This window comes from Haliaeetus albicilla, chromosome 16 (assembly GCF_947461875.1).
Source record: "Haliaeetus albicilla chromosome 16, bHalAlb1.1, whole genome shotgun sequence".
NCBI classification, from domain to species: domain Eukaryota; kingdom Metazoa; phylum Chordata; class Aves; order Accipitriformes; family Accipitridae; genus Haliaeetus; species Haliaeetus albicilla.
In genome coordinates this window covers 4,694,576-4,721,779 of record NC_091498.1, presented here as the reverse complement: position 1 = coordinate 4,721,779, position 27,204 = coordinate 4,694,576, and the positions used below count along the sequence as shown (strand labels likewise).

General features: G+C 45.4%; 1 protein-coding gene across 3 annotated transcripts in view; it reads right to left on the bottom strand.

The window, feature by feature from the left end:
- Nucleotides 1-551: 551 nt before the first annotated feature.
- The window catches only part of ARID1A (AT-rich interaction domain 1A), a 61,798-nt gene continuing 35,145 nt past the window's right edge, over nt 552-27,204 (bottom strand). For 2 of the 3 annotated variants that reach the window (XM_069803223.1, XM_069803220.1), the window contains 16 exons: nt 19,761-20,001; nt 19,302-19,391; nt 18,425-18,592; nt 17,486-17,801; nt 16,033-16,178; nt 15,836-15,945; nt 13,192-13,401; nt 12,428-12,635; nt 8,440-8,572; nt 7,896-8,068; nt 7,566-7,716; nt 7,276-7,407; nt 7,069-7,165; nt 4,723-5,596; nt 4,339-4,469; nt 552-3,504 (listed from right to left, as the gene is read on the bottom strand). In XM_069803223.1, coding sequence (XP_069659324.1) covers nt 1,780-3,504; nt 4,339-4,469; nt 4,723-5,596; nt 7,069-7,165; nt 7,276-7,407; nt 7,566-7,716; nt 7,896-8,068; nt 8,440-8,572; nt 12,428-12,635; nt 13,192-13,401; nt 15,836-15,945; nt 16,033-16,178; nt 17,486-17,801; nt 18,425-18,592; nt 19,302-19,391; nt 19,761-20,001 — 4,905 coding nt within the window. In that variant the 3' untranslated portion in view covers nt 552-1,779. The remainder of the gene's footprint in view (nt 3,505-4,338; nt 4,470-4,722; nt 5,597-7,068; nt 7,166-7,275; nt 7,408-7,565; nt 7,717-7,895; nt 8,069-8,439; nt 8,573-12,427; nt 12,636-13,191; nt 13,402-15,835; nt 15,946-16,032; nt 16,179-17,485; nt 17,802-18,424; nt 18,593-19,301; nt 19,392-19,760; nt 20,002-27,204) is intronic. The other variant, XM_069803221.1, reaches the window with a different exon arrangement.

Genomic DNA, 27,204 nt, shown 5'->3' with positions numbered 1-27,204 from the left:
TACTAACCCATGAAAATGTGCAGATTTTCATATAAGGAGCCTGAACTTTGGCCATTTGCTGAAGGGCATCACAGCTCTGTCCGCTGGAAAACCCCGTCCTCTGAAGGAAGTCAGAGTCCACATCGCGGTTCCAAGAAAATGTGAAAAATGCGAGGGGAATGAAAATTTTCCATTTTACAGAGCTGAAAGGGAACTGCCTCCCTTCTGAGCAACAGTCTCTTTCACCCTGTGAACTAAGTGTCTCTCTGCCATAGCTTCACCTCACGCTGCAAATCCACTCCTACCCGAGCCTAAGCAGCACTAAGCCAAAACTCCATGGCTGGAACAAGCCAAACAGCGAAAGCAAAGCCAGACCACACGGCTTTAAGCAGGTCTCCAGAGCAAGACAGGACTTTGTCATCCCCCGACACTGGGGACGTACCACGCAGTACCTTTGAGGTCTCTGTGCTGCGTGGTAAGAAGGAGCTGACCTACAACATCATGTCTACAAGACCTGACAGCACTGAAATTACCTCTCCATTCTGCTAATAAAAAAAACCCTTACAAACATCTTACCAAGATTTAATGTACATTTATTCTTAACACGTGGAACATATAGTATAAAGATTTCATACTGAATAAATGATATTCATTAAGCCAAAAAAGGAAAAAAGGGAGGAATTTACATCAAGTTTTTAGCTACATCGTCTGAAATACAAATATGCAGAATTCATCACTGAAAAATCTCAATTGTGTTTCTTCATCAGGAACTTCAACTGAACCTAGAACTTTTTCACACCTCGATTAGAAAGAAAACAAAAACAGGAAAAATAAACTATAAGTTGATTGGCTGCTGAGACAGCAATGACTTTATACACAGAGACCTGTACAGCATCCTCCAGGGAGGGATGTCTGGCAAGAGATTAAATAATTGTGTCTCGCTTTTGCAGGTCATCAACTCGTTAACTCGTCATACTATAAAGGGGTAGGGAGAGGGGGACAAAACTGCAAGGAATCTTAGGGTATGTGCAATGTACAACGTCATATATATATACACACGTGGCAGCATTCAGGCTGCAGCTAAAGGTTAAAACCAGTTCTAAGAGGTGATCTCAGGGTTATTCATACAATCAAGGAGGAAGAGAGAAAGAGGTCAGGGTGTTGTAGGTTCACACATGATACTTTGGGGGAAAAGCCTTTTTTTCTCCTCAACATTAACTAAAAACATTTTTAAAAACTACAGCTTGCTGCTGATCCAGCGTTTTTTTTTTTTTTTCCATGTGAGACATTATTACAGTATGTTTACAGTTTAAGGTGTACAGTACATGAAGTTCTACACGCTACTGCACAGGCCTCTCTTGGACAAGGTCTGTTCACAACTGGTAACTTCTTGGTTCCTGCAAGATTGTGAATGTACAACGATAAACCACACAGAGTTCAGCAGTCACTTTTGTCCTTCAGAGTTTACCATTAAAAACAGTTATGAAAGTGGTGCCTGTCAATGTGATAACACGGCAAGTCGTTTTCCCCAAACTCACTGTAAACGACAGTAACTTTGGTTAAAATAAAAAAAGTCTTCTATGTAGACAGAACTTTGTCTCCTTTAATAAGGGATTCAGGACAAATTTGAAGGGCAAGGGAAGGGGAGAGGGAATGGGGACATCTTTCCCCAAGGGAGAAGCAGGACAGCGCAGGGCAGACAGTGGATTCTGAGGTGGTTTTGCATAAATAAAGGGCAACAGTCAGTTTCTAAGTTCTCCACTCACGCACACGCACACAGGGTCTCGGATCCCACAGCTGTCATGACTGGCCAATTAAAAACAGTACATCACAAATAACTTGTGAAACCAAAGAGTTCATCAAAGGCGACACGGAGATGTCCAACAGCCGCGACTCATATAACGTGAACTCTGAGTGGTTCTCGTCCACCTTGGCCAGGGCGAGCAGCGCCCGAGCAGCTCGGCGCATCATGTCCACGCTCGTCGACTCAAAGGGTGGGTTCTGCATGTGCATCAAGCCGGCCTGGCTCTGCTGGAACTGCGTGGCAGCCAGGCTGTCCTCCAAGAAGCCCAGCAAGTTGCCAATGCTGCCCTTCTGCACAGCAATCGCTCTTGCTGCCAGGCTGTCCCCCTGTGCCAAGTTGGCCAGTAGTACCACAGCCATCTCTCGACACACCGGGTTCTTTCTGTCACTAAGGAACCGCACCATGGTGCTGTACAGCTTCTCCAAGCGACTGAAGGGGGGAGTTGCAAGAATCAAATCCACGTTGTTGTCCTGGATGCTGAGTTTGCTGAGTGTTTCCAAAACCAGTCTCTGAGGGGAGAGGACCGCATTGGGCCCCAGTGTTGGGAAGGGATCCTGGGCCTCTGCTGACGGACACACTGCCCAGTGGAGGAGTCCATCCAGGATAGGCAAACAGATGCTTTCCGGGTAAGGGGAGAGGTCCAGCTGGCCAGAAATGTTGGCCAACGTGACCAGTGTATTTTCACGCAGCATCTCCAAGCAGTCCCACCACCACTCCACCTTGTTGCAGCTCACCCCTTGGTCCTGCTCCTCCTCTTTCTCATAGGTTAGGGGTGCCTGTTTACGTTCTGGATGCTTGTGGTGCAAGAGAATCAGTTTCCCTAGAATCAGCAGCAGCCCGGGATGTTTAGACATTTCAAAGTCATTGCCCGGCACAAACGATAAACTCCTGATGATGTTAGAGACACAGATGCAGCGCTTCGCCAGAGAGTCCTGCCAGTCTAGGAGGGTGCAGAGGGGCGTCTCATCTTTACTGTGAGGTTCGTCCTCCAGAATTTTTATATTTCTGTGGCTCTGAGCTGGACTAATGCCAAAGGGAAACTTGCTGCTTTCCTTCGCTGTTTCCAAAGCTTTGACCTCTTCCTCCTCCCCTGCCAGGGAGCCCGGACGTGCCGAAAGCATGTCATCCATGGTGGCAGTTATCCTCTTCTCTGAGGAGCTGTCGGATGGAGGAGTCTCTCCTTCCCTAGTGCTCAGATTGCTCTCAGCTGCTGAACGTTTCCTCAAGACAGAGTTGCAGGAAGCTCGTTTATGAGTCAAAGGTAGCTCCGTCTTGCTCTCAAAGTGGGTCTGAATGTGCTCGGTGGTATCTCCGCCACCAATCCGCCAGTGCAGCAGCCCGCTTTCAAACTCCTGCACTCGCCCCAACTTGTCTGAATAATCTACCACAAACGGGTCATTTTTCTGCACGACCTTGACTGGAAGCTTGTCAAATTTACTAACTAGTTTTTCCTCACTGCTCTCTAGAGGTGCTTTGTCCTTGCTTGAGAACGCAGCCTCCTCCTCTTCCTCATCCTCTTCTTCCTCCTCACAGTTCAGGCTCCGTGGTTCATCATCCTCCTCCCCTTCTTCAGGAGAGGAAGCTGAAGATTTGCAGAACCTTTCGGGATCTAATAGTGTTCTTTGCCCTGGGTCTCCCACCTCGTATTCCTTTAGGATTCCAAAGATCTCGATCAGGCAGCGCCGGAAATACTCCACCAAGAGTTCCAGCAAGCCTGGCAGCTACGAGGGAGGAGAAAAACAGGAGGGGAAGGAAGGAAGGGAACAGTGATCAGAAAACAACTTAGGCCAACACAAGCAACTGGGAAAGCTGGGCATAAAGGGCTAAGAATTTACGCAGTGCTGTTAATTAACAGGTTCTTTTCATGCTGGCAATAAACTGTTTGCAAAAGAGAGCTTTCCGTCCTCTGGGAAATGGAACAAAGACAAAACCAGATGCTGACCTTCAGTATCCAAGCCACCCCCCTCCACACACACATACCTGTGCAAACACACATCTGCTCTTGGTTGTATCTCCCCTCTGGTTCACACACAGGGAGGTGGAGGACAGCGCTAAGCCAAACAGCCGTTACAGTACTGCCAAGCAGTTTTTACAACAGCCACGGAGGCACGTGGCAACTGACTGAGAAAAGCTGGCCCTCCGGACGGGCATCCCAGCCTCCCTGCGCACTGTCCCGGGGAAGGACAGAGCCAGAGGTGAGCGAACACCTGCAATGCAACTGTCTTCTAACCTTTCATAGCACTCTTGCTGCAAAGTCCATTATGGCCTCCCCACTGTTATTCACTTCCTCTGTTCCGGAGGCAATACATCTCACCAGAGAGGAGCACACACATGCTTGCGCACCAACAACCATATAAATTACATGAGCTAGTAAGGAACCAGCACACAGCTACCCAGACCCCATGCTCTCTTCCGACATGGCATGCTCCACAGGTATGGGGACATCGGGGAGTCTGGCACTATAAGGGCACAAGCTGCTTGTTGCTATCTCGCTGACAGAAAACCCTACAAAATTAGCACTTCAAAGACCTGCATCAGAGAGCATCTGCACCCACCTGGCTGAGGTTGAAGGTCATTATGCTGTTGTCATCATAGAGCAGGATGTTTATGGTATCTAAGGCCCACGTACTTTCAGCTAGCAGCCCGGACTTCAGAGACATCATCACTCTCCAGGCTTCAGGAGTTCCTGTAACATAAACACATGATACTTCCAGCTCCTGGAGTTTAAAAACAAAAAGGAGATACTTGATACTGCTTTTTGGACCCACGAAGAGCAGAGCCTGTTCGAGATGATGTACAGACTGTATGTACCAAATGCCAAAATGATGTCTGAAAACACAAATAACCTGCAAAAACGTAATTCTTTCAAAGCCAGCAAAGCCCTGGCAGCACCCATCCCCTCGACAGGCGTAAGTAGAAAATCAGGAGTTTACTCTTACCAATATCTTTTGCTGTCAGCCGTCTCCTCTGCTTCAACACAGGTTGCGTAGCTTCTACTGATCCCGGAGGGAAGGTGATGTCTCGTCGGATCATGGGAGGCTGTACAGCTGCTGGTGTTATATGCGAGGCAGGGACGGGCGGTCCTGCCTTCTGCATTTTCATCCCCGAGTGCAGGAATGGAGATTTACTAGGAGAAGTGCGATTCTCCAGAGGTCTGGGCAGAGGTGCTGGGCTGGATACCTGAGGAATGTGATTCTGCATGCTAGGGGGGGTCTGGTAGTTAGACTGGGGGGGCCTAGTCATTGGGGGCACGGGGGCAGAGGGACCATAAGGAGGTTGCCGGTTCCCGTGGGAAGGCCATGGTCCCTCATGGTTGACCCTCTGGTCTGAATGCAGAATTTCATCTGTTCGAGTCACTCCGTGATAAGCAGGCCCCTGGGGCGCAGAGCCAGTGCTCTGCCGATTTGGATAGCTGTACCCTATTTCGTTGCGCCCTTGCCACATGGCGCCTTGCTGCGGGCCCTCTGGAGTAGACTGTATAGGACCACCCATCATCTGAGGAGGCATGTTTTGCTGAGCATTGGAGCCTGGGGGAGCCGAGACCCTGTCTCTGCCAAATTGGAATGGGAACTGGTTCTGTGGCCCTCCGGCAGATCGGCGGTCAGCAGCAGGGTATGTACTCCCATACTGGTTATACAAGTCCTGCTGCGGAGACGGCTGTGCAGTTTGCTGCTGGCTCGGTTGCTGGGTCTGTGCTGGAGGCAGCTGCTGCTGCGTCTGACCCTGCCCGGCGCTGTATGGTACGTTGTACATCTCCCCTTCATGTCGCTTAGCAGGCGGACCGTAGCTACCATCCATCGGTCGCTTGTAATTCTATAGGGAAAATAAAAGCATCGACAATAGGAGATTATCTACTTAGAAACAAGCAACCCAAACCTCAGTGGGCAGAGCTATTCAGAGCCAGAGGATATGCCCCACGGCATGGTCTGTAGGAGGGCAAGACTTGTCTCGTTAGCCATATCCAATGTGAAGTTGGATCAGTCTTTCAATTTCACAAGCCAAGACCAATTCCTTGCGGCTGGCTGGGTAGCTTCCTTGTGGATTCTACAAGGATGCCTTGGGGGCAGAAGTATGCCCACAGAAAGGACTTTCCTGTAGAAAAGACTCCGCTCTACTATACATTCACCACAAGCCAAACTGTGCACAGGTACTTGCTTCCTTTCACATCCGAGAATTTTATCAGACCTTATTTTTCTTGCATTTCCCAGAAAACAGAGGTTTCTGCTGAAGCATCAAACAAGATGCATTAGAAACTGTTGTACTTCCTGCTTCTTCCTTTCCTGTAGATTTCAAAACACATCACTGAAAGGAGCAAGAACTATTCACCCCCCTTCTTCTTTTAAGTGCAAATGGAGAAAACAGTCAATTGCTGAGACAAAATTAAAATCCAAGATCTCTCTTGCCTCCAAGGGTCTATGCTCTAGCTGCTACACAGTCTACTCAGAAGCTCCACAGTCATGACTGGCTTCAGATGGAGCTCTAGGGCTTCAAAGATGACAAGTACCAGAGTAACTCGAACTCTTGGCTCAGAGCCCCGTGGCTCTGGTTGCAGAGCCAAACTGCAGAGCAGTTGGAATTATTCTTAGCACAGCTCAGCGAGTGCCCTCTCCATACTCTCCTAAACCAGAAGACTCAAAATTATCTGAAAAAACATTATGGGTCCTGGCACTGACACAAAGAGCAAGTAATATATAAGGATTACAGAAAGAGATCTATGTTCATTCAAACTCTGTCCTGAAACAAACCTGATGTTCTTCAGAACAGCGAGTAGGAGGCAGTGGGACAGTGGAGGCAGGCCTGAAGCCTTTGTCTGCAGGCTCAGTAAGGCAAAGACAAAAAAAAGCCCTGGATTGTGCAGAACGATCCACCTGAAACAGCTCCCCAGAACGATGAAGGACTTACTCCAAATAAACTCATCTGATCACTTGGACCAAAAGTGTTACAGAAACGTGATGGGATTCAGAAAGTTCCAGAGGGGCACAGAAGCCCAATAACACTTCCTGATCTCCTGCTGCCTGACCAGAGCACAGATGTCTGCAAACTACACAACCTCCATTCTCAGAACATTGTTTTGCTAAGGCAACACTGGAACTACTAATTAGAACTTACTTAAACTATTTGGAAACTGGGGAAATAAAAGCCTCCTATATAAGGTACTTAATTCTACACATTCATAACGCAAACACACAGCCCAAAGAGTTTTTACTGTCCCCTTTTCGCAAATTTCACAGACAAAACTTTTCTGCCTCTCAGTCGAACAAATCAGAAACTTCATGATAATTTACCTGCTGTTGCTGTTGATACATGGTAGTTTGCTGGCTAGGGAAGGGGCTGCCCGAGGATGTGCCTTGAGTGGAGAATTGATTGCCATAGGAATCATGTCTGGAGAAGAAACAGATGTATTACTTGTCTGATCAGATGCATGCTTCACTTTCACAGTCTCAGAGCTCTCTCACTGGGAAGAGCTGTTTGTGGCAACACCCTGCACAGACCTTTGCTGCTGCTGCTGCTGCTGTGGGTAGCGGCTGGGAGAGTACATCCCCGATTCAGGGGTGGAAGGCATGATGTTGGGCTGCGGAGTTCCGGTTGCTAAGTTGCCCTCAGGTCCCATGCCAGGCTCCGTCCTACAGGGAAACAAAGAGAAAAGCCCCACATGTCCACTTAAATTCACCCTTGCTCCTCAGATGGAAAAGGATGATCAGTAAAGTCACAGTAGTGAAGAGAAAGTAATCATTTCACATGAGTGAAGCAAATCAGGATCTCACCAGGTTCAAGTACCCACCTCACTCTGTCATAAGGACCTCCGTAGGAATAATGTTGCCGCTGTCCCATGGCCATGTTACCCATCCCTGGACCTGCAGCACGATTGTAAGGGTCACCCATACCACTGTTGGGGCCCTGCCCTGAGGACATGAAGGGATCGCTTCCTGGAGCTGAAATATTGAAAAAAGGAGCAATAAACGTGTCTACCCCTGCCTTAGAAAGAAACGTCCCATCTTCTGGGGAAGAAGGGCAAGTAGAAGGTCTCCTACAGCGCATTCCAGCGTACAGCCAGATACAGGGATTAGTACTCAAGGAGAAAAGGGAGAGGAGCACACAAAGACTTCCTTACCTTTCCTCATACTGCTGTAAGGATCTTTATTTGGCTCATAAGACATGCGACCCATCATGTCAGAGGTATTCATGCTGGGCTGGTACCCTGGATTTGGAGTCATGGAGTTCCGTTTCTGGAACGTAGGATCACTACCATCTGCAAAGGCATCCTGAAGGCCCACTGAGTTACTCCTGATTCAAAAAAAAACACAGACACAGGATTATAGAGGTCCACAATGCTCCTCAGGATACTTTTCCCCACATGTTCCCTCTCAGGTGCTGCTATCCCCTAGAAGGACCACAGTCATGCTCCCCCAAGAGATGCATGAAGAACTGCCCTCCTGCAATACCATCCTCAGACCCAATCCAAAAGTAATGATTATTCACACACACAGATGCAGAGTCAACAATGTTGCTGAGAGCCATTAACAAAGGAGCAAAGCCATGGAGCCCCACCAAAACAGGTACTCAAGTCTCCAGCCACCAGTAGTAATGTCCCAGAAATGACCTCACGTTCACAGCTTGCATCCAGCATAGCGGAATAGGGTGCAATGGTTTCATACCTGATGCCTGGCAAAGGGGGCATCTGACTGTGTGGCGTAGACGCTGGAGTTGGTGGCTTCAAGTCTCCTCCTTCTGCCATGGAGCTGCTGGTGGACTGAGGTGTCTGAGGACCCTGCATTGAGCCTGAACCCGCTGCAAGAACAGAAATGTGGTGTGAGCAGCTCTGCACCCTACAGATGCAACCCAGAACCTCCCAGAACATCAGCCTCAAGAACAGAGAGCAAAGAGTCCTTCAAGAAAGAGACAGATGAAATATGGCCAAAAAAAAGTACAAGGAGCTCAACATTACAAGGATATAGTGGGCCAGACTTCCCAGAAGAACCATGTACAGTAATCGAAAGCTGAGAGGATGTGTTCATTTTCATTATGCCTTCATTCTTAACCACATTCCTTTTTACACACCATGCCACTACTGTGGCACTGTGTCATGTTGCCCAAGCTATCTACCTTCAAAGGTTGATGCTCTACAGTGCATCATGCGGCAGGGAATACGGTGCTTCTTGCCAAGTGACAACCACTGACCCATCACCTTCGCACTCTTTCTACCCAGAAAGAAGGTGGGTTGTAGTCCGCTCCTGGAAGTCTCACAATCTTTCTAGTGATGGAAACTCCAGGACGCCAGCTGAAGTCACCAAGTAACTGTGAACAAGGCTCCTCTGTCTGCTCTGCCCTTCGAGAGGGGTTAATTCATGCAGGTTAATTCAAGCACCACTCCCAAGGATTCCTGGAACTGGGAATGCCGGAGATGCCAGATCTTTCACTGAATGACAAAACCTGTCCAGCAAGTTCCCTGGCTCTGTAGGGGTTGCTTTACACTACAGTAAGCTTTCACCAAAAATCCCAGGCCGTCATGTGTAATCCAGCTGTGCCATGAGCTCTAGGAGCTCTCCTCTGCCCCTGGATCGCTGTGACACTGTCAGCTCTCAGGTTCATACGCTCCTCACAGCTGGCAAGAGCTGAACTCTTAATTAATGTTTCCATTAGTTACCATCCCCAGCACCCGATATCCCTCAGCTTCAGCCCTGCTGGTTGATGAGTCATTCCAGCTATTCATTAAAATCCTCCGAGGTCACGTCCAGGGCATGTTTGTTTACACCCCACCTTCCTGGCACCCTGTCCTCTTCTCCAGGACTCCCTCCCAGCCCAGGGAGGTCTCGGGAGAAGGAAGGGCAGAGGCAAGCTCAGCAGGGAGTTTCATTCATGGGCCCTCCCCGCCTTTCTCAGTGGCGGTTCAGCTCCACTCGCTTCCCCCAGGAATTCGTCGCTCCTCTTGGTTTGTAATGCTGGCATCGGCAGGAAGAGGCCTCGAGACATTCCCTGCGTCGCTGCCATTTGGTGTTTGTCCCCACCCCCTGCCGTCCCTCCCACTCACAAATTTACACACAGTTGGAGCTGGGCCAGTTCCATGCTCTGGGAATTAAAACCCAACGGCAGACTGATTACGCCTCCCTAGGGACATGCTGCAGTTTGTGAGCAGGAACCCAAGAAGGTCTGCAGGAAATCCATGCCAAGTGCCCACGAGGCAATACCCAGTCCACTCCAGCCAAGGCCTTTCTGTAAACACTTTTGGTTTTCGAGGGTTATGAATGCATGCTGCATGGAAACCAGCTCCGGCAGCAAGAGCTCTACCTAGATGACTGTCCTGCAAGGCCTTTAGATGCTCTGCAGCCTCAAAAAGTGGTTAATGGAGAATTGTACAGTGTGATCCTCATCATTTACCAAGTTATGCAGTAGTTAATTTGACAGAACAGGCTGAAATGAAGTGTAAGCCAACAACAACAGGTTATAAAGTCTGCAAGAAGAGCAGAGCATGTGTGTCTGTGTGGGATGACAGAGCACTTCATCCGAATGATGGGACTTCAAAATGCCCCACTGTTGTCCACTTGCCTTTCAAACAGGGAAGTTATTCTCCATAAGGGTGCTTTGCTGGGAGACAGACCTCTGTGTGTGCAAGTCTGGAGGATGCTGCTTCAGCGAGCCTCAGCAAGCCTCTGGAACAGTAGTGCCCACTGGGACTCAATGCTCCTTTAAGGCTCTTAAGCCTGGAGCTGGGGTTGGGAGAGCTATTTGTGTCATGCCCTGCACCCTCAGTTCCTGCCGATCCAGGGGAGCAAGAGAGAGGAAGAAAAGCAAAGCGGAAGAGAAGCATGAACATGCTGAGTGATACAGCTTAAAAGGATCAGAACAACCAACCATGCTTCACTGCTGCCTCTGCATATTCCTAGTTGCAGGAGTCTGGAGTAAGACAAGTAGAGAGAATAGTTTAAATAGAAAATACAGCACAGTCCTCACATAGCAGGAATCAAACCTGTGGACTAAGTCAACAGAGCTGCACAAATGTGCAGAGTTTGGGATAGCAGCCCCACAAATTCCTCCCACTGATGTGCTGAGGCAAGAGATCACCTGTACCACAGCCCAGAAGGCAGACTCACGACCTTCACATAGCACCATATTAGCTAAAACAAAATAAAAATTGGTGCACCATCTAATCCATTCTGACAGGCATCTAGTGCTACAAAAAGTTTTCAGTGCCTTCCTAAAAGTCTCAGCCCTCTCCAAATAAACTCCAAATGCTCTTAACATCTTTGTTCCACTGCCTAGTATCTCAGAGGAGCAAGAAAGAGGTTTTGGAAAGAAAGTGGGGATGGATTTGTGGTCTAGTTTAAGTGGAACTCAGACACCACTTTAGACAGAAGTTTAGTCTAATGACACAAAAGTTGCTTTATCTTGCCGAATACACCAAGGTTGAAGCTACACTGGGACAGGTTTCCTGACTAGTGAAAAGACATGATTTAGTTCTTTAAAAAAGCAACACTCTGTAACTGAGAAGATAGATAAACGTAGCTGCCAACAGAATATTCAGACAAGCATACTGTCGATCAAGGGCTTAGCAGGGCTGAGACACAACCGCAGTACAATCTAAAAAGGGTTCATTATTCCACTCCTCAGGAGTGAGACAAAGATGATGCCAGGTTTCAGAACCAAAAAGGCTTTTTTTGCAAACATTACAGGAACATCAAAGCAGACAAAGTTTTTATTTCACCTACAAGAACGGGCTTCTGACCAGAAAGAGCATCTGAAGGTTTTACTTATATAAGACAAACTGGAAAACTGAAGCTGAAAGGGTTGGCAAGTTCAGCAGCAATTCAAGCAATGAATTCAATGCAAATGAGACAGAAATGATCAGACTTTCCGAAGACGAAAGAGTACAGCATGCACTGCTAGCCTGGATGTTTTCTCCTTTTTTCTTCTCTCTTTTTTTTTTTATGTTAAACAAACCTGAATTGAACACTGCTTAAATATTCAGAAACTGGACCACCTCATCAAATTTGAAACAACAGTAGAAGTTCATTTTAAAGGGCTTGATTTCTAGAGCATCCAACTTGTAATAGGCTTACAATGCTCTCTGTCCACAAAGCCTCAGAAAGTCCTCACTGACTCCTGCTGAAGACAGAAAGAACTAACTCATGAGGAAGATGAGTGCACACCCACATCAAGCATTTACTCCCAGAAGGTAGCACTTGCATAGTCAAAATGAGCACAACTCTTCCAGCAAGTTCCCAAAGCTCAGCAGTAACAACAAGGGCTGCTGTTAGAAGTGCAGAGATCACCTTGTAGGGATAACTCAAGACTTCTCTCCCCACCAGATTCTCATAAGGCAGTGACGTACTAGTAAGCATAGAGGTATGTGTATATAGGTATGTATGTATTTTTATGTTTTCCTTTTTCTTAAACTTACTACAGAGGTGGGACACACAAAAACTGAACTACCTCAAGCGACTTGACTTATTCCCAGTACCATTCACTCCCCCATTACTAAAGTATTTAATCCACACAACCAGAGAACATCTAATTAGAAACAGACATGGGGGCTTTGTGGAAGTTTGGAACCAGTCTGGCCCACAGCACATGGAGTCGGGCATACAGTGCCAGAGATCCTCTGGTTCAAACATTCATTGCACACCTTAAACCAGTGTCTAAACTCACCTGGAGATGGAGGCTGTATCTTAGTCTGAGACTTCTTTGAATCAGCAGCTGCAAAGATATCTGGAGGGGGGTCTTCACCTCGCTCAATCTTGCACTCAAAGGCATAGAGACACTGGATGTACTGCTTCTTCAAAGAACTAGCTGCACTGCTGGATGTGCCCACATTGAGATTTGTGGCTAACTCGCGCCATTTCTTGTTTTTGTTGACCTGCACAAACAAAGAAGAGGCTCTAAACTCAAAATCCCAGCTACTTCTCCAACAAATTTTCTGGGGAGAAATCAACACTTCCCAGCTAACACAAAGGATGCAGTAAGGGCTAAGCAGAGCAGATACAGTTGTGTTCAAAACCCAAAACTAGTAAACCCTCTTCCCCACCTACAAAAAACTTTTGAAACAGGGACGGATTGCAAATCAAGTTAGTCACGAGGTCAGTTGACAGCCAGATGCAAAGACAAAGACAGTGTCACCAATCTTTGAACTGGACAAACATGGAAAAAAAAGCACTTGAATTGAATCTCACTACAGACTGTTCTCAGCCAGACAACAGGAGAGCAGACATTTGGGTCACTTAAAGGATGCTGGGCCTTATAAGCATTATTTAAAAAAATAAAAAGAAAATAAACACAGCTAAATGGAAAGTCATGGTTTACATCTAGCTACAAAGCTGACTTTAAATTGTGTTGCCCATTGGCTTGCAACTGCCAGACAGTAGGCAGCTCTGAATACAAATACCCAGTCACCACACTGGCTGCTGGACGCTCACCTGAGTCAATCCTCCAATCTCTTTCACTGAGATGTAGAGCCGGTAAAGGTCCAAGGGTTTCCTGCCTACTGCTGGGAGATTTGTCATGCCCATGGCCTTCTCTTCAGTAAAAGCCAGGTAACGATCTACCCAGATCTTCCTCTCAGGCTCACCACCCAGCTCATAGAGTTTGGTGATCTTCTCATTGGTTGTAGTAGAGGAACTGGACTTCTAGGAGAAGCAAAGAGATATCAGGACTGAGCAGCACAAAAGCAGCTAGTTCACGTCCGAGATGGTTTCAAAAAAGCAGTCAGATAAGAATTCAAAGTTCTGCTGTTATATTGAGAAAAGCTTTATATTAGACCTACACTAGTCTCAGATCAACGTCAGGCAAGTATTATTTGACAAAGGTATCACAAAACCAGCCGCTACTCAGGGAATTCATAGAGTATGTATTTTTAAAAAGTGAAGGGTTTCAGGAATGCTACAGAAACCAAACAAACCTCAAAGAGACTTTGCAGAGAGCCATCTCTTTAAGACATCCTTTGTGGGCTTGTTTGCTAAATATATGAGAAAACACTTAATTCAACTGCAAATGAGATTCCCCGTGGCTACTGCAAGTTAGTCTCTTCTCTTACCCAAGTCGTAGATGCCAGATTAAACTGTCACTAAACACTGCCAAGGAATAAAAATAAACATGCCTCAAAGAAAAATAAAGATTAGAGGCACCTGTTTGACGAATGTGTGCGAGGGGTCCCCCACAAAGACCATCTCTCTTCCTTTGCCTACTGACTGACAGAAGTGCAGAAATCTCCTGCTACCTAGATACGACATAAGCTCCCATACTGGTTTGCTATCACTGGCATATCGGGATCCAGGAAGACTGATGTGGAAAGGCATCACAGCAATTTCAAATACAAGCTTTCAGTTACGGAGTATCACACTAGCTCCTACACATCTGATTCACTGAATTGTCCGAGGGTCTATTTAGAGGTAAAACCTGTGGACCTGCATCTTGCCTTGCTTCCCCCAAGTCTTCTTAAGTAGTGCCTAAGCATGTTATTTTGTCTTTCACCACCTGGATCACACACACTTGGAGTAAAGGCAGAAATGGTTTTGGCATTCCAAATGCTTACTTGAAAATGAACTTCCAAGGTAGAAGTGAACTTCAAATCTGATGATGTTGTAGATGAACCCCTACACCCAAGACTGAGTATATTCATTAACGCAAGATAATCCTTGAACAGCACAGACCAGGAGGACAGAACAACCCTATTTGTAGGTTCTGGCATCCACTAGCCCAAGAGTATTTAAGTCCTTGTTCGTCATAAATAGAAAGGCAGGTGCCAGAACACATGAGCAGCACTGAGAGATCGTCTGAATCTTCTCGGAGACTGCTGGTGGTACAGGTATCAAACTTGCAGAGCTTTTATTTTCTTTCAAGTAGCAAAAGAGGAGACTACGGGCTCAGAAACTGTTTTTTTGGTGGTTCTTTTGAAACTGGTAGCAGTAATGCAAAGAAAAACAGTCCCTGAAGAACTTGTTTGCCTCCCTCTTCTGGCTTTAACACAGGATTAGTTTGTTTGTGAAACAACAGTAACACTTTAGTGTACCACCTCCCAGCTGAGAGGTGGTAAGTGACTAGCTCCAAGTCTACACCAGCAACAAACTCAGGTTTGTTCACACTTCTTTTGGTAGTTTCACTGTGGCAAGTGATATTTCCTAATATTAAGTTGTTTTTCAAGTGAAATTGATTGGTCCCAAAGGACTGGGAAATGCTCCCCTTCATTTCTGAACAGTTTATGAATCCCAGCAGTAAAACCCTCAATTGTTTGAATTTTCCTGATAAATCCTGAAGAACCTCTTGGAACCACTGCCACAGTTCAAGCACAGCCAGGGCTGGACACATCAAGCATAATTCACATTGAATCTCCTTACACTGAGCACTTCAACTACATGGTCTTTACCTTTACACTTCTGATTCAAGCAACAGTCTAATCAGCTATTTGTAGGATCTGCGGACTTGGATAAAGCCAATCCAAAAGGCACATCTGTTCAGGTACCTTGTCCCCAGTTAATAAAGGCAAGACTAGCCCACATTTGAAACGAGAACATATAAATAAGGTGTGCCAGGCATCTGCTAGAAATTTTAGATAAAGGCTTAAACAGGGGAGGACATGTGAATTCTAATGGAAGAGTCCCTTTCCTGGCCTTACTGAGGGCTAGAGGGTGTCTGTAGTGGATGGCACAGTTCAGGCTCTGCAAGAATACTATTATTAACATATGTGGGTATTTAGTGGTTTATTGCAAATATAGCCAGAACCTACTCTAAAACACAGATACACACGTTTCGAGACACTTATGTCTTTAATTACGCTCCAAAACATAACACATCCCAAAAGAGGATATCCCACTCACTCGGCACACTTGTGAGTTAGAACCATGGTCACAAGTAGCAGTCAGATCACATACTACTACAAGGACAACCATACTAACGAGAAGTCTGTTCAGGGTGAGGAGGATGAATCAAAATAGCTTTCTCTCAGGAACCACACTCACTACTAGACCAATGCACTGTTCACTCCAAGTTAACATGCAATGATTTTATTTCCCTGCATGCTGAAGAGGATGGGAGTCATTAAAAACAAAAACCAAAACATTTTACCTTTGACTTGGATTCTGCTTTTGGCGTCCCATCTGCCTTATTGTTCATTTTAGTTGCAGGTGTTAATTTGACATCCCCAAGACCCATCATTTCAGGGCTTGCTGCCATCCCTAGGAAGTTAAAACAATCTTTTAACACTGATTCTCCATCCAGTACAATGAAATCAAGGAAATGCCTAATGGTCAGCACTGGCTTACCTGCAGAGTTGTTAGCCATATTCCCACCCATCGGATAGGGTGGGCCCTGGGGGTTTATCATGCCAGCCATGCTGTTAATTCCCTGTCCATAAGGAGGTCCAGTGCCCATCATTCCCCCTTGATTCATGTTGGGATAACCAGGAGGCCTAGAGAAGGCAAGGAAGAAACAGACACTTACTCCAAATACTAAGCATTAAGATCTTGTCTTCCAAGGAAGCAGGTTTGCTAAAAGAAACCTTCTACAAAGGAAGTGGAGAAGTGACTTTCTCCAGCTCAATCTTCCAGCAAAAGACCAAAGATCAGGTGCTGTTTTAAAGCTTAGCAACCCTAGAGCCTAAGTCTCATTCTCAAAAGAAAAGGGGATGCAAACCATTTTAAAAGAGGGACTTCAGTTCTGAACATTTTCATCCTTAATCTTGTTCTACTACATCCCCAAACTGAACTTCAATTCAGTTGTTAAGTTGCCTTTACAGGGAAGAACAGATATACAAATAATGCAGCCCTGTGCATTTAAGTGAGAATCCATTATTTGTATAGACTAACAGTGTAGTGCTCCAGCCACATTTAATGATTTTTCTTTCTTTCTTTCCTTTGTGTTACCCATACAAGCTACATTATTTTACCTGTATCAGAAAACCTCATACACAACTGTTGCTCAAACTTGTTACTGAAAGGGACAGGCTTTGATGCCTTTATTGGCATTTGGGAACTTGGCCTCTTGGCAGTCATAGGTAACATCAGACAGTAGATTGCAGAAGCAGTCCTTAAGTCAGCATAAGGAGAGGAGCACAATGGCCAGTCAGACAACAAATATATCTAACAGCTTTACTGGGGGAACCCAATTTATAAGCAGGTTCATGGCTCTCCTGGCATTCTGGTAGGCCACATACACCTACCCTGAAATGTGCAATAAAAAAAAATAAAAATAAAAAAAAAATAAAAAAAACAACACCAAAAAACCACCATCACAGAAAATAGTTGCAAAGTTCAGTGCTGAATTCCAGCTCCCTTTCCCACAGCTGCTCATCAAGGCCCTAAAAGGAAGAAGTTCATTACACTGGACAAGTAATGCCTTAGTTCAGATGGCTGTCTGCTAGATTTATGGGTTTTACCACACACGCAGCATCTTTTAAGCCACTCATGCAACAAAGACGACCAGAAAGGGAAAACAACTGAAGGGATCTCAGAGTTAAATAAATTTCACCTATGAATATTAAAAATTCCCTAAGCATGTCATTAATGATGTATTCCAACACAGTGCTCATCCAAGCTTTATGCTCTTCCTTTTTTAACACTTAAGATTGATTAAAAAATCTCCAAGAAGGGCAAACCTTCAAGGTAGTGTATGTTCAGTATTACCTGAAATTTGGGTTATCCCATCCACAGCTTTGAAACCTAGATCTGACATAGAGAAGGGACTTTAACAGAGACCAGGGGCAATCTCATTTCTTACCTGTTCTGGATGGAGTTGGCAGCAGCATGCATCGCGGCAGCAGCCGCTTCTTGTGCTTTGCGATTCATGCCACCTGGTGGAGGGCACATGCCTGTCCCCACCTGAGGTGGCATATTCGCCATGTTAGGTCCATAAGGTCTGTTCCCCATGGTTGCATGGCTCATCCTCCCTGGAGGAAGCCCGCTGTACGGTGGCACACCAGTTTGCCCATGCATCTGGCTCCCTGCTCCCATGGGGTTCATGCTTCCTCCCATTCCTGGACTGGGGTAGTTGGCATTGGACATAGCATTGTAGTTTGGCTGCCTGGGATAACCTCCTAAGGAGATAAAAAGAGGGGAAGACAACATCATTCAACTAGTTAGTTTATGAATCACCATAAAAATCTTCTATCAGCAAATATTTAAAGATCACTAACAGAGATGAGGGGGAGTGTTAACACCTCAACAAAAAGTCAAAGTACTTGGATATAAGCCACATAAAATGTGTTTTGACATAGCCAAGTAACAACATCAATTCAAAAGCTGCCTGAAACTCTCCCAAACCTCAACCAAGCAGAGTGAGCTAAATGGTCCAGGACAGGATGTAAAAAACTCACGTAACCATTTCCAAAACACACAACACTCAATTTTCTTCCTCTCCAAAGAGAACTGGCCCTTCTTCTCTATTACACTGGATGCACAACCTACACCTTTTTAAACGAGGAGGAGGGATCCTACATTTAGAAGTACAACTAGCCCCAAAAGCCAAGTATTTCATTGATCTCAACATGAACAAAGTACAGTTCCTTCCAGCTCATAAGGAGCACACTGTTTTGTATTACCCACATATTAAGAGGGGACAAAGAAAAACAGTTTATCAAAGACAAGATGTTACAGTCGAGAGAGGCCTTTTGTATTTGCTCAGCTCAGTTCCCACCTGGAGGAGCTGACTGTGCCTCACCTTGAGGTCCATACTGCCCACCCTGCGGTCCATAGCTTCCCATGGAGTTCTGCTGGTATGGCCCCATTCCAGCGTGCATCTGTCCTCCAGAAGACTGACGGGGAGATAAGGCTGAGCCGGGCTGGGGTGAGCTGTACTGGGGCATCTGAGGATTCCTCTGCATGTAACCTGGTCACCCAGTGAATGGAGCAGACACTTATTAGTGCAAAGTATCCAGAGGTGCCACTGGACGCACATGTTGTTAGGTAACAGCAACCCCTGGGACCCACTAACAAAATCCTTTCAGCAACAGCCTAGACAGATTTTTACAGTGGTTGCTATTAAGGAGCCAGTGTTATCTGCTAAGATAACAGATCCAATTTCCTGTTTTAACCAGAAAAAAACCAACTTGGTGTCACAGGAATAGACAGTACAACTCTGCAAATCCTAGGGGCTTCTTGTTGTTGGTTTTTTGTTTGCTTGTTTGTTTTCTCAGGGTGACAACTATATACCTTCATCCATGAGAGCTGAAATTTTACACACATTTTTCCCCACATTAACCTTATTTTCTTAGGGGGAAAAGGCACACAATATTGTTGCGAGCACCCCTCATTTTGAGCTTAAGGACATGGACCTTGGACAAGCACTGTTCACAGAAAAGTGTGTCAAAAGCCACAGAAAACATCTTACAAGCCAAACTACTAGCTTGGATGGAATATGAAGAGGCTGAACAACCAGTAACAGTTGAATTTAGTACAAGGTGCCTAAACGCTTGCAACTTATAAACTCGGGGCAGCTTTTAAATGCTATCTCACCATAGAATCCATGCCATCAGGCCAGGTAATTTTTAGTCACACATCTAGCTTTACAATTACATCTTTTAACTCATGTCACACACCTCGATCTTGCGCTATGCTTGACTGGTTCATGGAAGGATGCATGATACTGTCTGACTGGCCACTGGGCGGTCGGGGTGGCATCTGATTGCCTACACCGCAAAAAGGAGAGTGGTTAATTACAAAAATTGCACACCACAAAACCCACGATGCAAGAGTATTAAATACCAGAACTACAAACAACTTCGGGAGACGAGCACATTAGCCACAGTGAAGAAAAACAAGAGCAAGATCAGTCACATTAACCCAGCAAAATGACACTGCTGGTTTACCAGCCATCCCACCCATCTTACTGCATCCTTTAAAAGTTACAGACATTTTAAAGCAAACAAATGAGATCACAGGACCTCAATAACCACATACTACTGACACTGGCCAATTCCTCCCCACCAGCCATGTTAATTCACTCTCCAGCTGCATGAAGGAGCCCCACCAAAAGATCAACACATGAGTAGTGTTACCTGGTACTGCAGCAGGTGAAAGTGGACCAGAGCGGGACTGAGCAACACTAGCTGGAGATCCAACTGGGGATGGGGAGGGTCCTCTGATGCCTGGCAGGTGAGGAGAGGTATGTGGAGAGAAAGGAGACTGAGCTGGGTTACTCTGCTCTCCTTGACTGCTGGAAATCCCTGATGTGCTTACTCCAGGACTCAGGGCTCCTTCTGTACCCATGGGTAGATCATCTATTGAACCAGACAGGTCCTGCAATACACAGAGAAACAGATCAGGCAAAAATAAAAAGACATGGGACTGTTCTCTCACATACCACTAAGAAAGAGTGCATTTCTCCCTTAGGCATACTACAAATAGAAATCAATGAACTCTGTTCATGCTATTGTCAGTAATGAAGGCTGCTGCAGACTGAGGTAACTGCCAAATGTGTCTTATCCTGCTGCCTGTCTCTGAACCCAAGAGTTCCCTACCTGGTTTGCTGAATGCTTCCTGATGGTCCAAACAACTAGCTAATTCTCCTACTTGCTTCTTTTAATTCAGTTTAGAGGCAAGAAATTAAAGAATGCATCAACAATACAGGTAAAACTGCAAACAGAAGAGACACTCCATGTGATCATGGCTTGGAAGAGAAATGTGGCTCAGCCTCTGAAAGACAGAAAACTCCTGCCTCAACATAATTAATTCATAAACCTCATATGAGCTGGGAAACTACTCACTTGAGATGGATAAAAACAAACTAAACAGAGATTTAAAAGAAAACAGTAGAATACTCTTCAGGGTTCCCACTTCCCTTTCTTCAAAGATAGCAAAAATTAGCAGTTACAGTATCAGCCTGTGAAGTTCAGCTTTTCCTGAAGGCAAGGCTAGAAAATACCCTTCCTACTGCATGTATCCACCCTGAATAAGAGAAGCACGAAAAGCCTAAGAAAGTTGAAACCTCCAATCGCCACAGTAGCAACTGCAAAGCAACAGCACCAAAAATCAGCTGGCAAGTCTGAAAAATGGGGATACTTCCAAGAAGGTGATGTGCAGATCCAACATGCACAATTGTGTTAGCTGTTTGATAATAAGGTGCATCAGCTACTCAGGCTTGGCCTGGAATAAATAAGTAACAGTCCAAGACAGAGTAAGTGGTGGCACATTTGAACAGAAAGCTGGCAAGTTATACTATTCCAGTGATTAGATAAAATCTCTGCCAGAGATTCAAAGGATCACAGCAGGTGAAGAAGCGGCAGACCAAAGCTTACCAGGACTTCACCTATCCTTTGTAAGTCCTTCAGAGCAATCAACCCTGGATCTGTAAGTGTTCTGGACTGAGCCCTGAAGGCATTTCAGATCCAACTCCCTCTGCACAGTATTCAGCTGACCAGCATGAACAGAGCCAACCTCATTTAAAACACCATGCAGAAAGGCTGAGCCAACTGATAAATAACTTGGACACTCCAGTCTCATTTACACTGACTGGCTGATGCCTTGTTTAGCAGCAGTTCGGATAACATTTTCCCAGCTCTGTGCAGTGCGGAAGGACCTCAGACACAAGATACTGCAAACTTATCAGCCTTCAGAAGCAAGCAAGAGCCCTATCACTCTGTAACACCTGTCTGCCAGGTGATGTGTGAAAAGGTTCTGACAGCATGTCCCCATCATCTAAGCTGGAGAACAGTACATCACCACATCCTAGGAAGTGGAAAACTGGAGTTACAGAAGAATAAAAAACGACCCGGGAGACACCCAGCCACCTCATCACACTTGTTGGATAGACAGTGACATTCAGAAGGACAAAGGGGAGAGTTGGGCATCAGCTGCACCACATTCAGTTGCCTGCTGCAGTAAGGCAATCTTGTCCATTTTAACAGTGGAATTTCATCAAAACACTTCTAACAAATGCTGGCAAATGCTACATTTGAGCTGAAAACGCCAGTCACTTGGTGGGATGACTTAGTGCATAGCACGTCCTTCCTCCCCTTCCATTACTGCTTCTGTTTGAGAGATCATTTCCTGCACGACAGTCTCAGAGGTGCATTTGCTTACTGCTGAAGTATTATCTTCCTGAGAAAAAAAAAAAGAGCTTTGTTTTATTCCAATGAAAGCTAAAAAACTGCAGAAAAAGCCTAAAAATAGTGTCTAAGAGCTCTTGCAATTTTCACTACCTTCCTATTGTAACATCAAAAGCATTGCTGCTTTATGCAGCTACTCAGTTTTCTTTTCCCCCCCGGACAACTTTGACAAAACCCACATTCCTACTGTGGAAACCATATGAAGTGGGAGTGAAGAGACAGTAGTTCCAACATTTTGCATTAAAAAGCATCAACCAACACAAACAATCAAGAACAAAACACTCCTCTTCCTGGACTCACTGCATCTAACTTGAGCCACTGGTGTAAGATACATACATAGATTCCCCTCCCTCTAAGTCAACAAAGGGATCAGAATGCCCAGAAGCCAATTCAGTCCAACCTAAAACTGGATGGAAATACTGGTGTTGCCCTTAAACACATTAAGGTACTTTTAGTCTGAATCACCAAATGCATCCAAACACTGTTTTCATCATCACTGAAATGGAGACCAAAACCCTTTGCAGCTTTAAAATCCTCACCGCCATGAGCTTATGCGGGTACAGCATTTTAGAGCAGTTAAACCTTCAGACCAGAGGGGCAGAGCCTATAGCTACTTAGGTGAGAGATTTTTAGGCAGAAAGGAAAAAACACATTATAAAATGTACACCTGAGGCAAAATACTGGCATGAAAGGACATATACAGAGCAAGCGTGCAAGGTGAAATGTGAAAGTTTCCTTCCATTATCAGGAGTGTAAGTGACATGCTTCTCCAAGAGGCAAAAGAGAATATTTGCCTCCAGGATCTGAGGGGGTCACTGTCTGCTACGTGGTATGAGCAATATTCATACATAAACTTGGCAGACTAAGAGGGTATGACTTGGTAATGCCAGGCACGAAAATATCTGCAAGACATAAAATGAAGCAATGTTAAAAACTGTTTGAAAATTAACTCCTAAGTAACTAGATAACAATCTTTAAAGCTGATGTCTTCGACCTTGCCTATGCATCAAAGCTTAACCTAAGTACTGCAAGTCATTTAAAAACATTCAGTTTTAATTAAGCAGGTTAATACAGGGTAGACATGCGAGCAAGGGCCCCTCTGCATTGCTAGCATACCATCACAGACCTCACATATAGGAAAAGTAGGCCTTCTAGCTATAAGACTGTGGATCAGATTCTCAAATCATCAGTTTAAATAAGTTAGAAGTGAATTACATGGCAACCTTTCTTGGATGTTAGGACATGAATTGAAACAGGACCATAAAAATCAAGTAACTCATAAAGTTACTTTCACCGCTGAAGATCTGTAAGTTTTATGAATTCCAACAATAAAGCCATTTCCCAGCAAAGAAACACTCTGCCAGCACAGCAGCAGCATTTTCTAAGTGTGTTATTCAGCAGGACTAAGTTTCTCAGAAGTGAGACTCCTGCAAGGGAAAGGAGAGAAGCAGGGACTGGAATGCCTAAGTGCAAGCAGCTGATCAGTAAGGAGCTGTTTTCTACCTATCAAGTTATTTTCTCAGGATGCCAACCATCAAGGCACAGAGTGGGGTTTTTTTTAACTAAACCTAAAGGACACCCTCCAGCTCTGATATCCCATTTACTTAAGTGCACCACAAACTAGGGGAAAAAGAAATCTCTCAGTCTCTCTACAGACTGTTTTAAGGACAGCCGTAGCAGAGAAGCCTTTAAAAAAAAGAAAACCTCATTGAAATAATGGAGACCTGCTGCCGTCAGTGGGTTCTGGATCAAGCCCAAGAGGAGAGGGCCAGTGAGGTTTTATTTGCCTCCCACAGAGCATCAGGAGACCTGGAAAGACACAGCAGCACCAGGAGAAGGGCTCTCCTCTTCCATCCTCCCGCCAGCACAGCCAATCGAGCCGAGACAGGAGGTGAGGCTTGACAGCAGTAACTCTGCCAACTTGAAGGAAACGTCAGGGTCTGGAGAATTTCCTCACGTGTTTCCAATGTGTTTTTTATGCATTTTATTGCTCATCTGCCATGCAGATCAAAAACGCTGGAGGGATTCCAACTATTTCACACAGAATCTCACACTCCAGGCTGGCTGCAGCCCCAAAGCCTGAGTTTCTTCACTTGAAATACTGCCCAGTGTTATTTTGGGATGTGACCTGATAGCGGAAGCCCACAGGGACCCTGAAACGATAACTGTTCCAGCTGCGATTGGTTGCCCAGCCCTCACCGATGCCAGCATGGGTTTGTCAGTACTGCTGACAAACAAGGACTCAGCAGCTAACACCTCCTTTTCACACCACAACAAAACCATGCCTGAAATCACACAATCTGGTACCCAAAGGAGGGGGCAGGGGAGTTCATCTATCTCAGGGAAAGGGTTGCAAGTCCTGGCATGACCAACACAAGGGAGCCAGTTAGTTTATGCTGGAAACAGCAAGGTTTCTTTTATATGAAAAGAGGAACCACCATTTCACTATCTGATACAAGCTCATTTGTTAAACAAACATAAAAGATGAAACAACAAGAAATACTTAAGATCAAGGTAACAAAACCCCAGAGGAGAAGAGATTCAAGGCTCCACTCTGGCCCATCCCACTGATCTGGAAGAGCAGGAAGACTGACCAGAAAGCAAATTGATCTCCTCACTGGGGACTGCAGCCTTCCTCTACTACTCCTCTGCCCATCCCCAACCTAAGTGCATATGAAAAGTGTGGGGGAAGAGGGAAGGAGCGCAGTCAGACTGTAATGATTGTAGGCACTATCAGATCACTAGATAGCACTCAAGGAAATTATGATCTGGAGACGAGCATGTCATGGAGCTTATAAATTCTGTAAGGCCAGTTGTTTCCATAAAGATGCTTACAAGCAAGACCAGAGAACAATGGCTAAATTTATTCCCCGATTCTTTCTGAAAGGGAAAAAGCCTCTTCATTGCTTCTGACTAATTGAAACACCTACTTTCTATTGCAATTTCATTTTCTCTGCAGTTTCTTTTCCACTCATTCAAGAACTATCAACACTTAGAAATCACAAGCTTGTCCTTTCCTTCCCCTTCACTTCCACACCCAAAATACCTCAATCCTCTCTATCACAAAAATTACACAGCTGACCGACAAGCTAGGATCTCCCTGCTATTTTGGGGAAATGCATAGACCTATTCCTCCCTCTACAGTACAGACAACTGAATCTTGCATCTTATGCTTCACAAAGCACTCTATCTCGTAATACAAAGCGGCCTAGAGACCTCACCGTGCTCAATTTACACCAGACTTAAAGATTCACATCACATCCAAGATAACACCTTGCAAAGCTGACTTGAGATTGCCACATGATGTGACAGAAGGGTCTGGAGAGGGCTCTGCAGCCCGCCACAGCCTTCCTACTTACTGTATGCCACTTCCAGATTGCTTCCCCAGTAGAAACCAGAAGTTCGAGCTGGGGAACACAAATTAAGCTACAGTAGAAATCCAGCTGATACTTTTCATCCAGAGAGAGTTATAAACTACTTTCTCCAAAGTCTTTTCTTGCTCACAAATCAAAGAGTCAGAATGCAGTTTTTCAGTCTCCAAGCTGGTCCAGCTTACTGGAGGCACACTGGAAAGGGCACACACTCCTGCAAGCCCTGCATCACCACCAGCTCAATTTCGACTGCCATGCTTTAAAATTCTGACAAAATCCATCAGCACCTACCACCACAAACACGAAACCCACTGAGCACTGGCTCTCAGCATTAGGTAGGCAGCTGCAGGCTCACTGAACACCCTGGGTGGGAATGTAAAGACCTACCATCACCATGAGAAGAAAGTGAACTATTCCAAAGCCAAAGCAGATTTCCAAGTCCTGTCCTATCCCAAAAACATACAAGCTGTCTCAGCGAAGACCACCATTCACCTCACTCTGCTCTTCTACCATGGGTTATTGTGCAGAAGATAATGAGTCCATCTTTATAGCACCAAAAGCACCTTCTAGATGCTCATCATTCTTGGTGCACGTATAGGCTGGACAAGAGGCAAAAGGGAGGAGGAAGAAGGATGCATGCAGGATGTCTCTCCAATAAAACCTCTCGCCACACCCAGAACATTTCTGGAATTTCAAGTGAAGTAAAAGATGCTCTTAATGCTCTGTTCCTGTGTGCTCTGTACCCTGTCATACTTTGGGAGGAGTGGGGTAGAAACCAAAAATATTTATTTTTAAGCTGCCAGTTTACCTGTTACTGATTTTGTGTTCATACATGTGCGGGAAGCATGTTCATCCACATTCCCAAGCTACTCAAGATGACTAAAGAGTAATCAAATACAACCAAAGCCTAGCAACACAACTAGCAACACAAGCTGGTGTCCCCTTGATGGCATAACAGCTTTCGTCCGCTGCCACGTAGCTCTTACTTCTGCTCTCCGAGGCGCTGAAAAGTTTGTTTTTACTTTAACAAGGAAAGATGACTTTCTCCTAGCATAAGAAACAGGGAATGCCCAGAAGGAAGATCACTGCCACACTAGCACAAGCTGCACAACACACTTCTGTGTTTTATGAAAGCTTTTTAAATTCATGGCTTTGCCTCTTCTCTTACATCCACTTCAAAATGGGACAAGATCACCGATCAGAAGGAACAAAGGGATTTAATTATGCAATGAAATCACTGGATTTGGCCCCTCAGGTATGTCCCTGGAAGCTCAGCCTCTGATCTGACCAAGGACCACATGTGAGCAACTAAAAACGAGAGAGTTCTCAGGTTCTGCAGCAAGCTGATTTGGAGGAAAACCCAAGATCCTGGTTACAAAACTAAGCATGCATAAAAACCTTCGAGTCCTATTACGTGCCACTTGCTCATCCAAGCAGTCCCTAGGTAAAGGAAATAAGTGCTAGACTTTTACTACTTCAAGGAAATAACACCTGCCCACTAAAACAAATATCAGGAAGGTAACACTATCAAGGCTTCAGCCTCTGCTAGATGGAGTCCATATTCCCTTCCCTTATGAGGAGTTTAAGCTCCTCTCAGGCTTCAGTGCTGACAATTACAAACCTAAGATGGGGACTAGAACATGCAAGAGAGATTCGTGCAGTTTCCTTGCTCAAAAGAGAAGCTGAAAAGCTCATTCTTCCAGGCTGGCTTTAGACAAACTGGTAGAAGCTGCTGGCTCTAGCTGCACTGCAGGAAAAAGAGCATTTGGAAAGGAGGCTGTCAGGAGGAGGGGCTCAGTGTCACACAAGAAATTTTACTCTGATTGCAAAAATAAGCTGCTGTTCTAATCCACCTCAGTAAATCTAGGTAAGTCTGGTTGTTTGGCAGAAAGCAGGTACAAAATAAAAAGGGAGGACGACAGACGGAAGTGCTGCTGGCTTTACTACATTCCTGCAACGGGAGACCTTGCAAAACAGCCAGCACTGCTACCGCAGCAGCCATTGATTTTTCAGAGGTCGATACT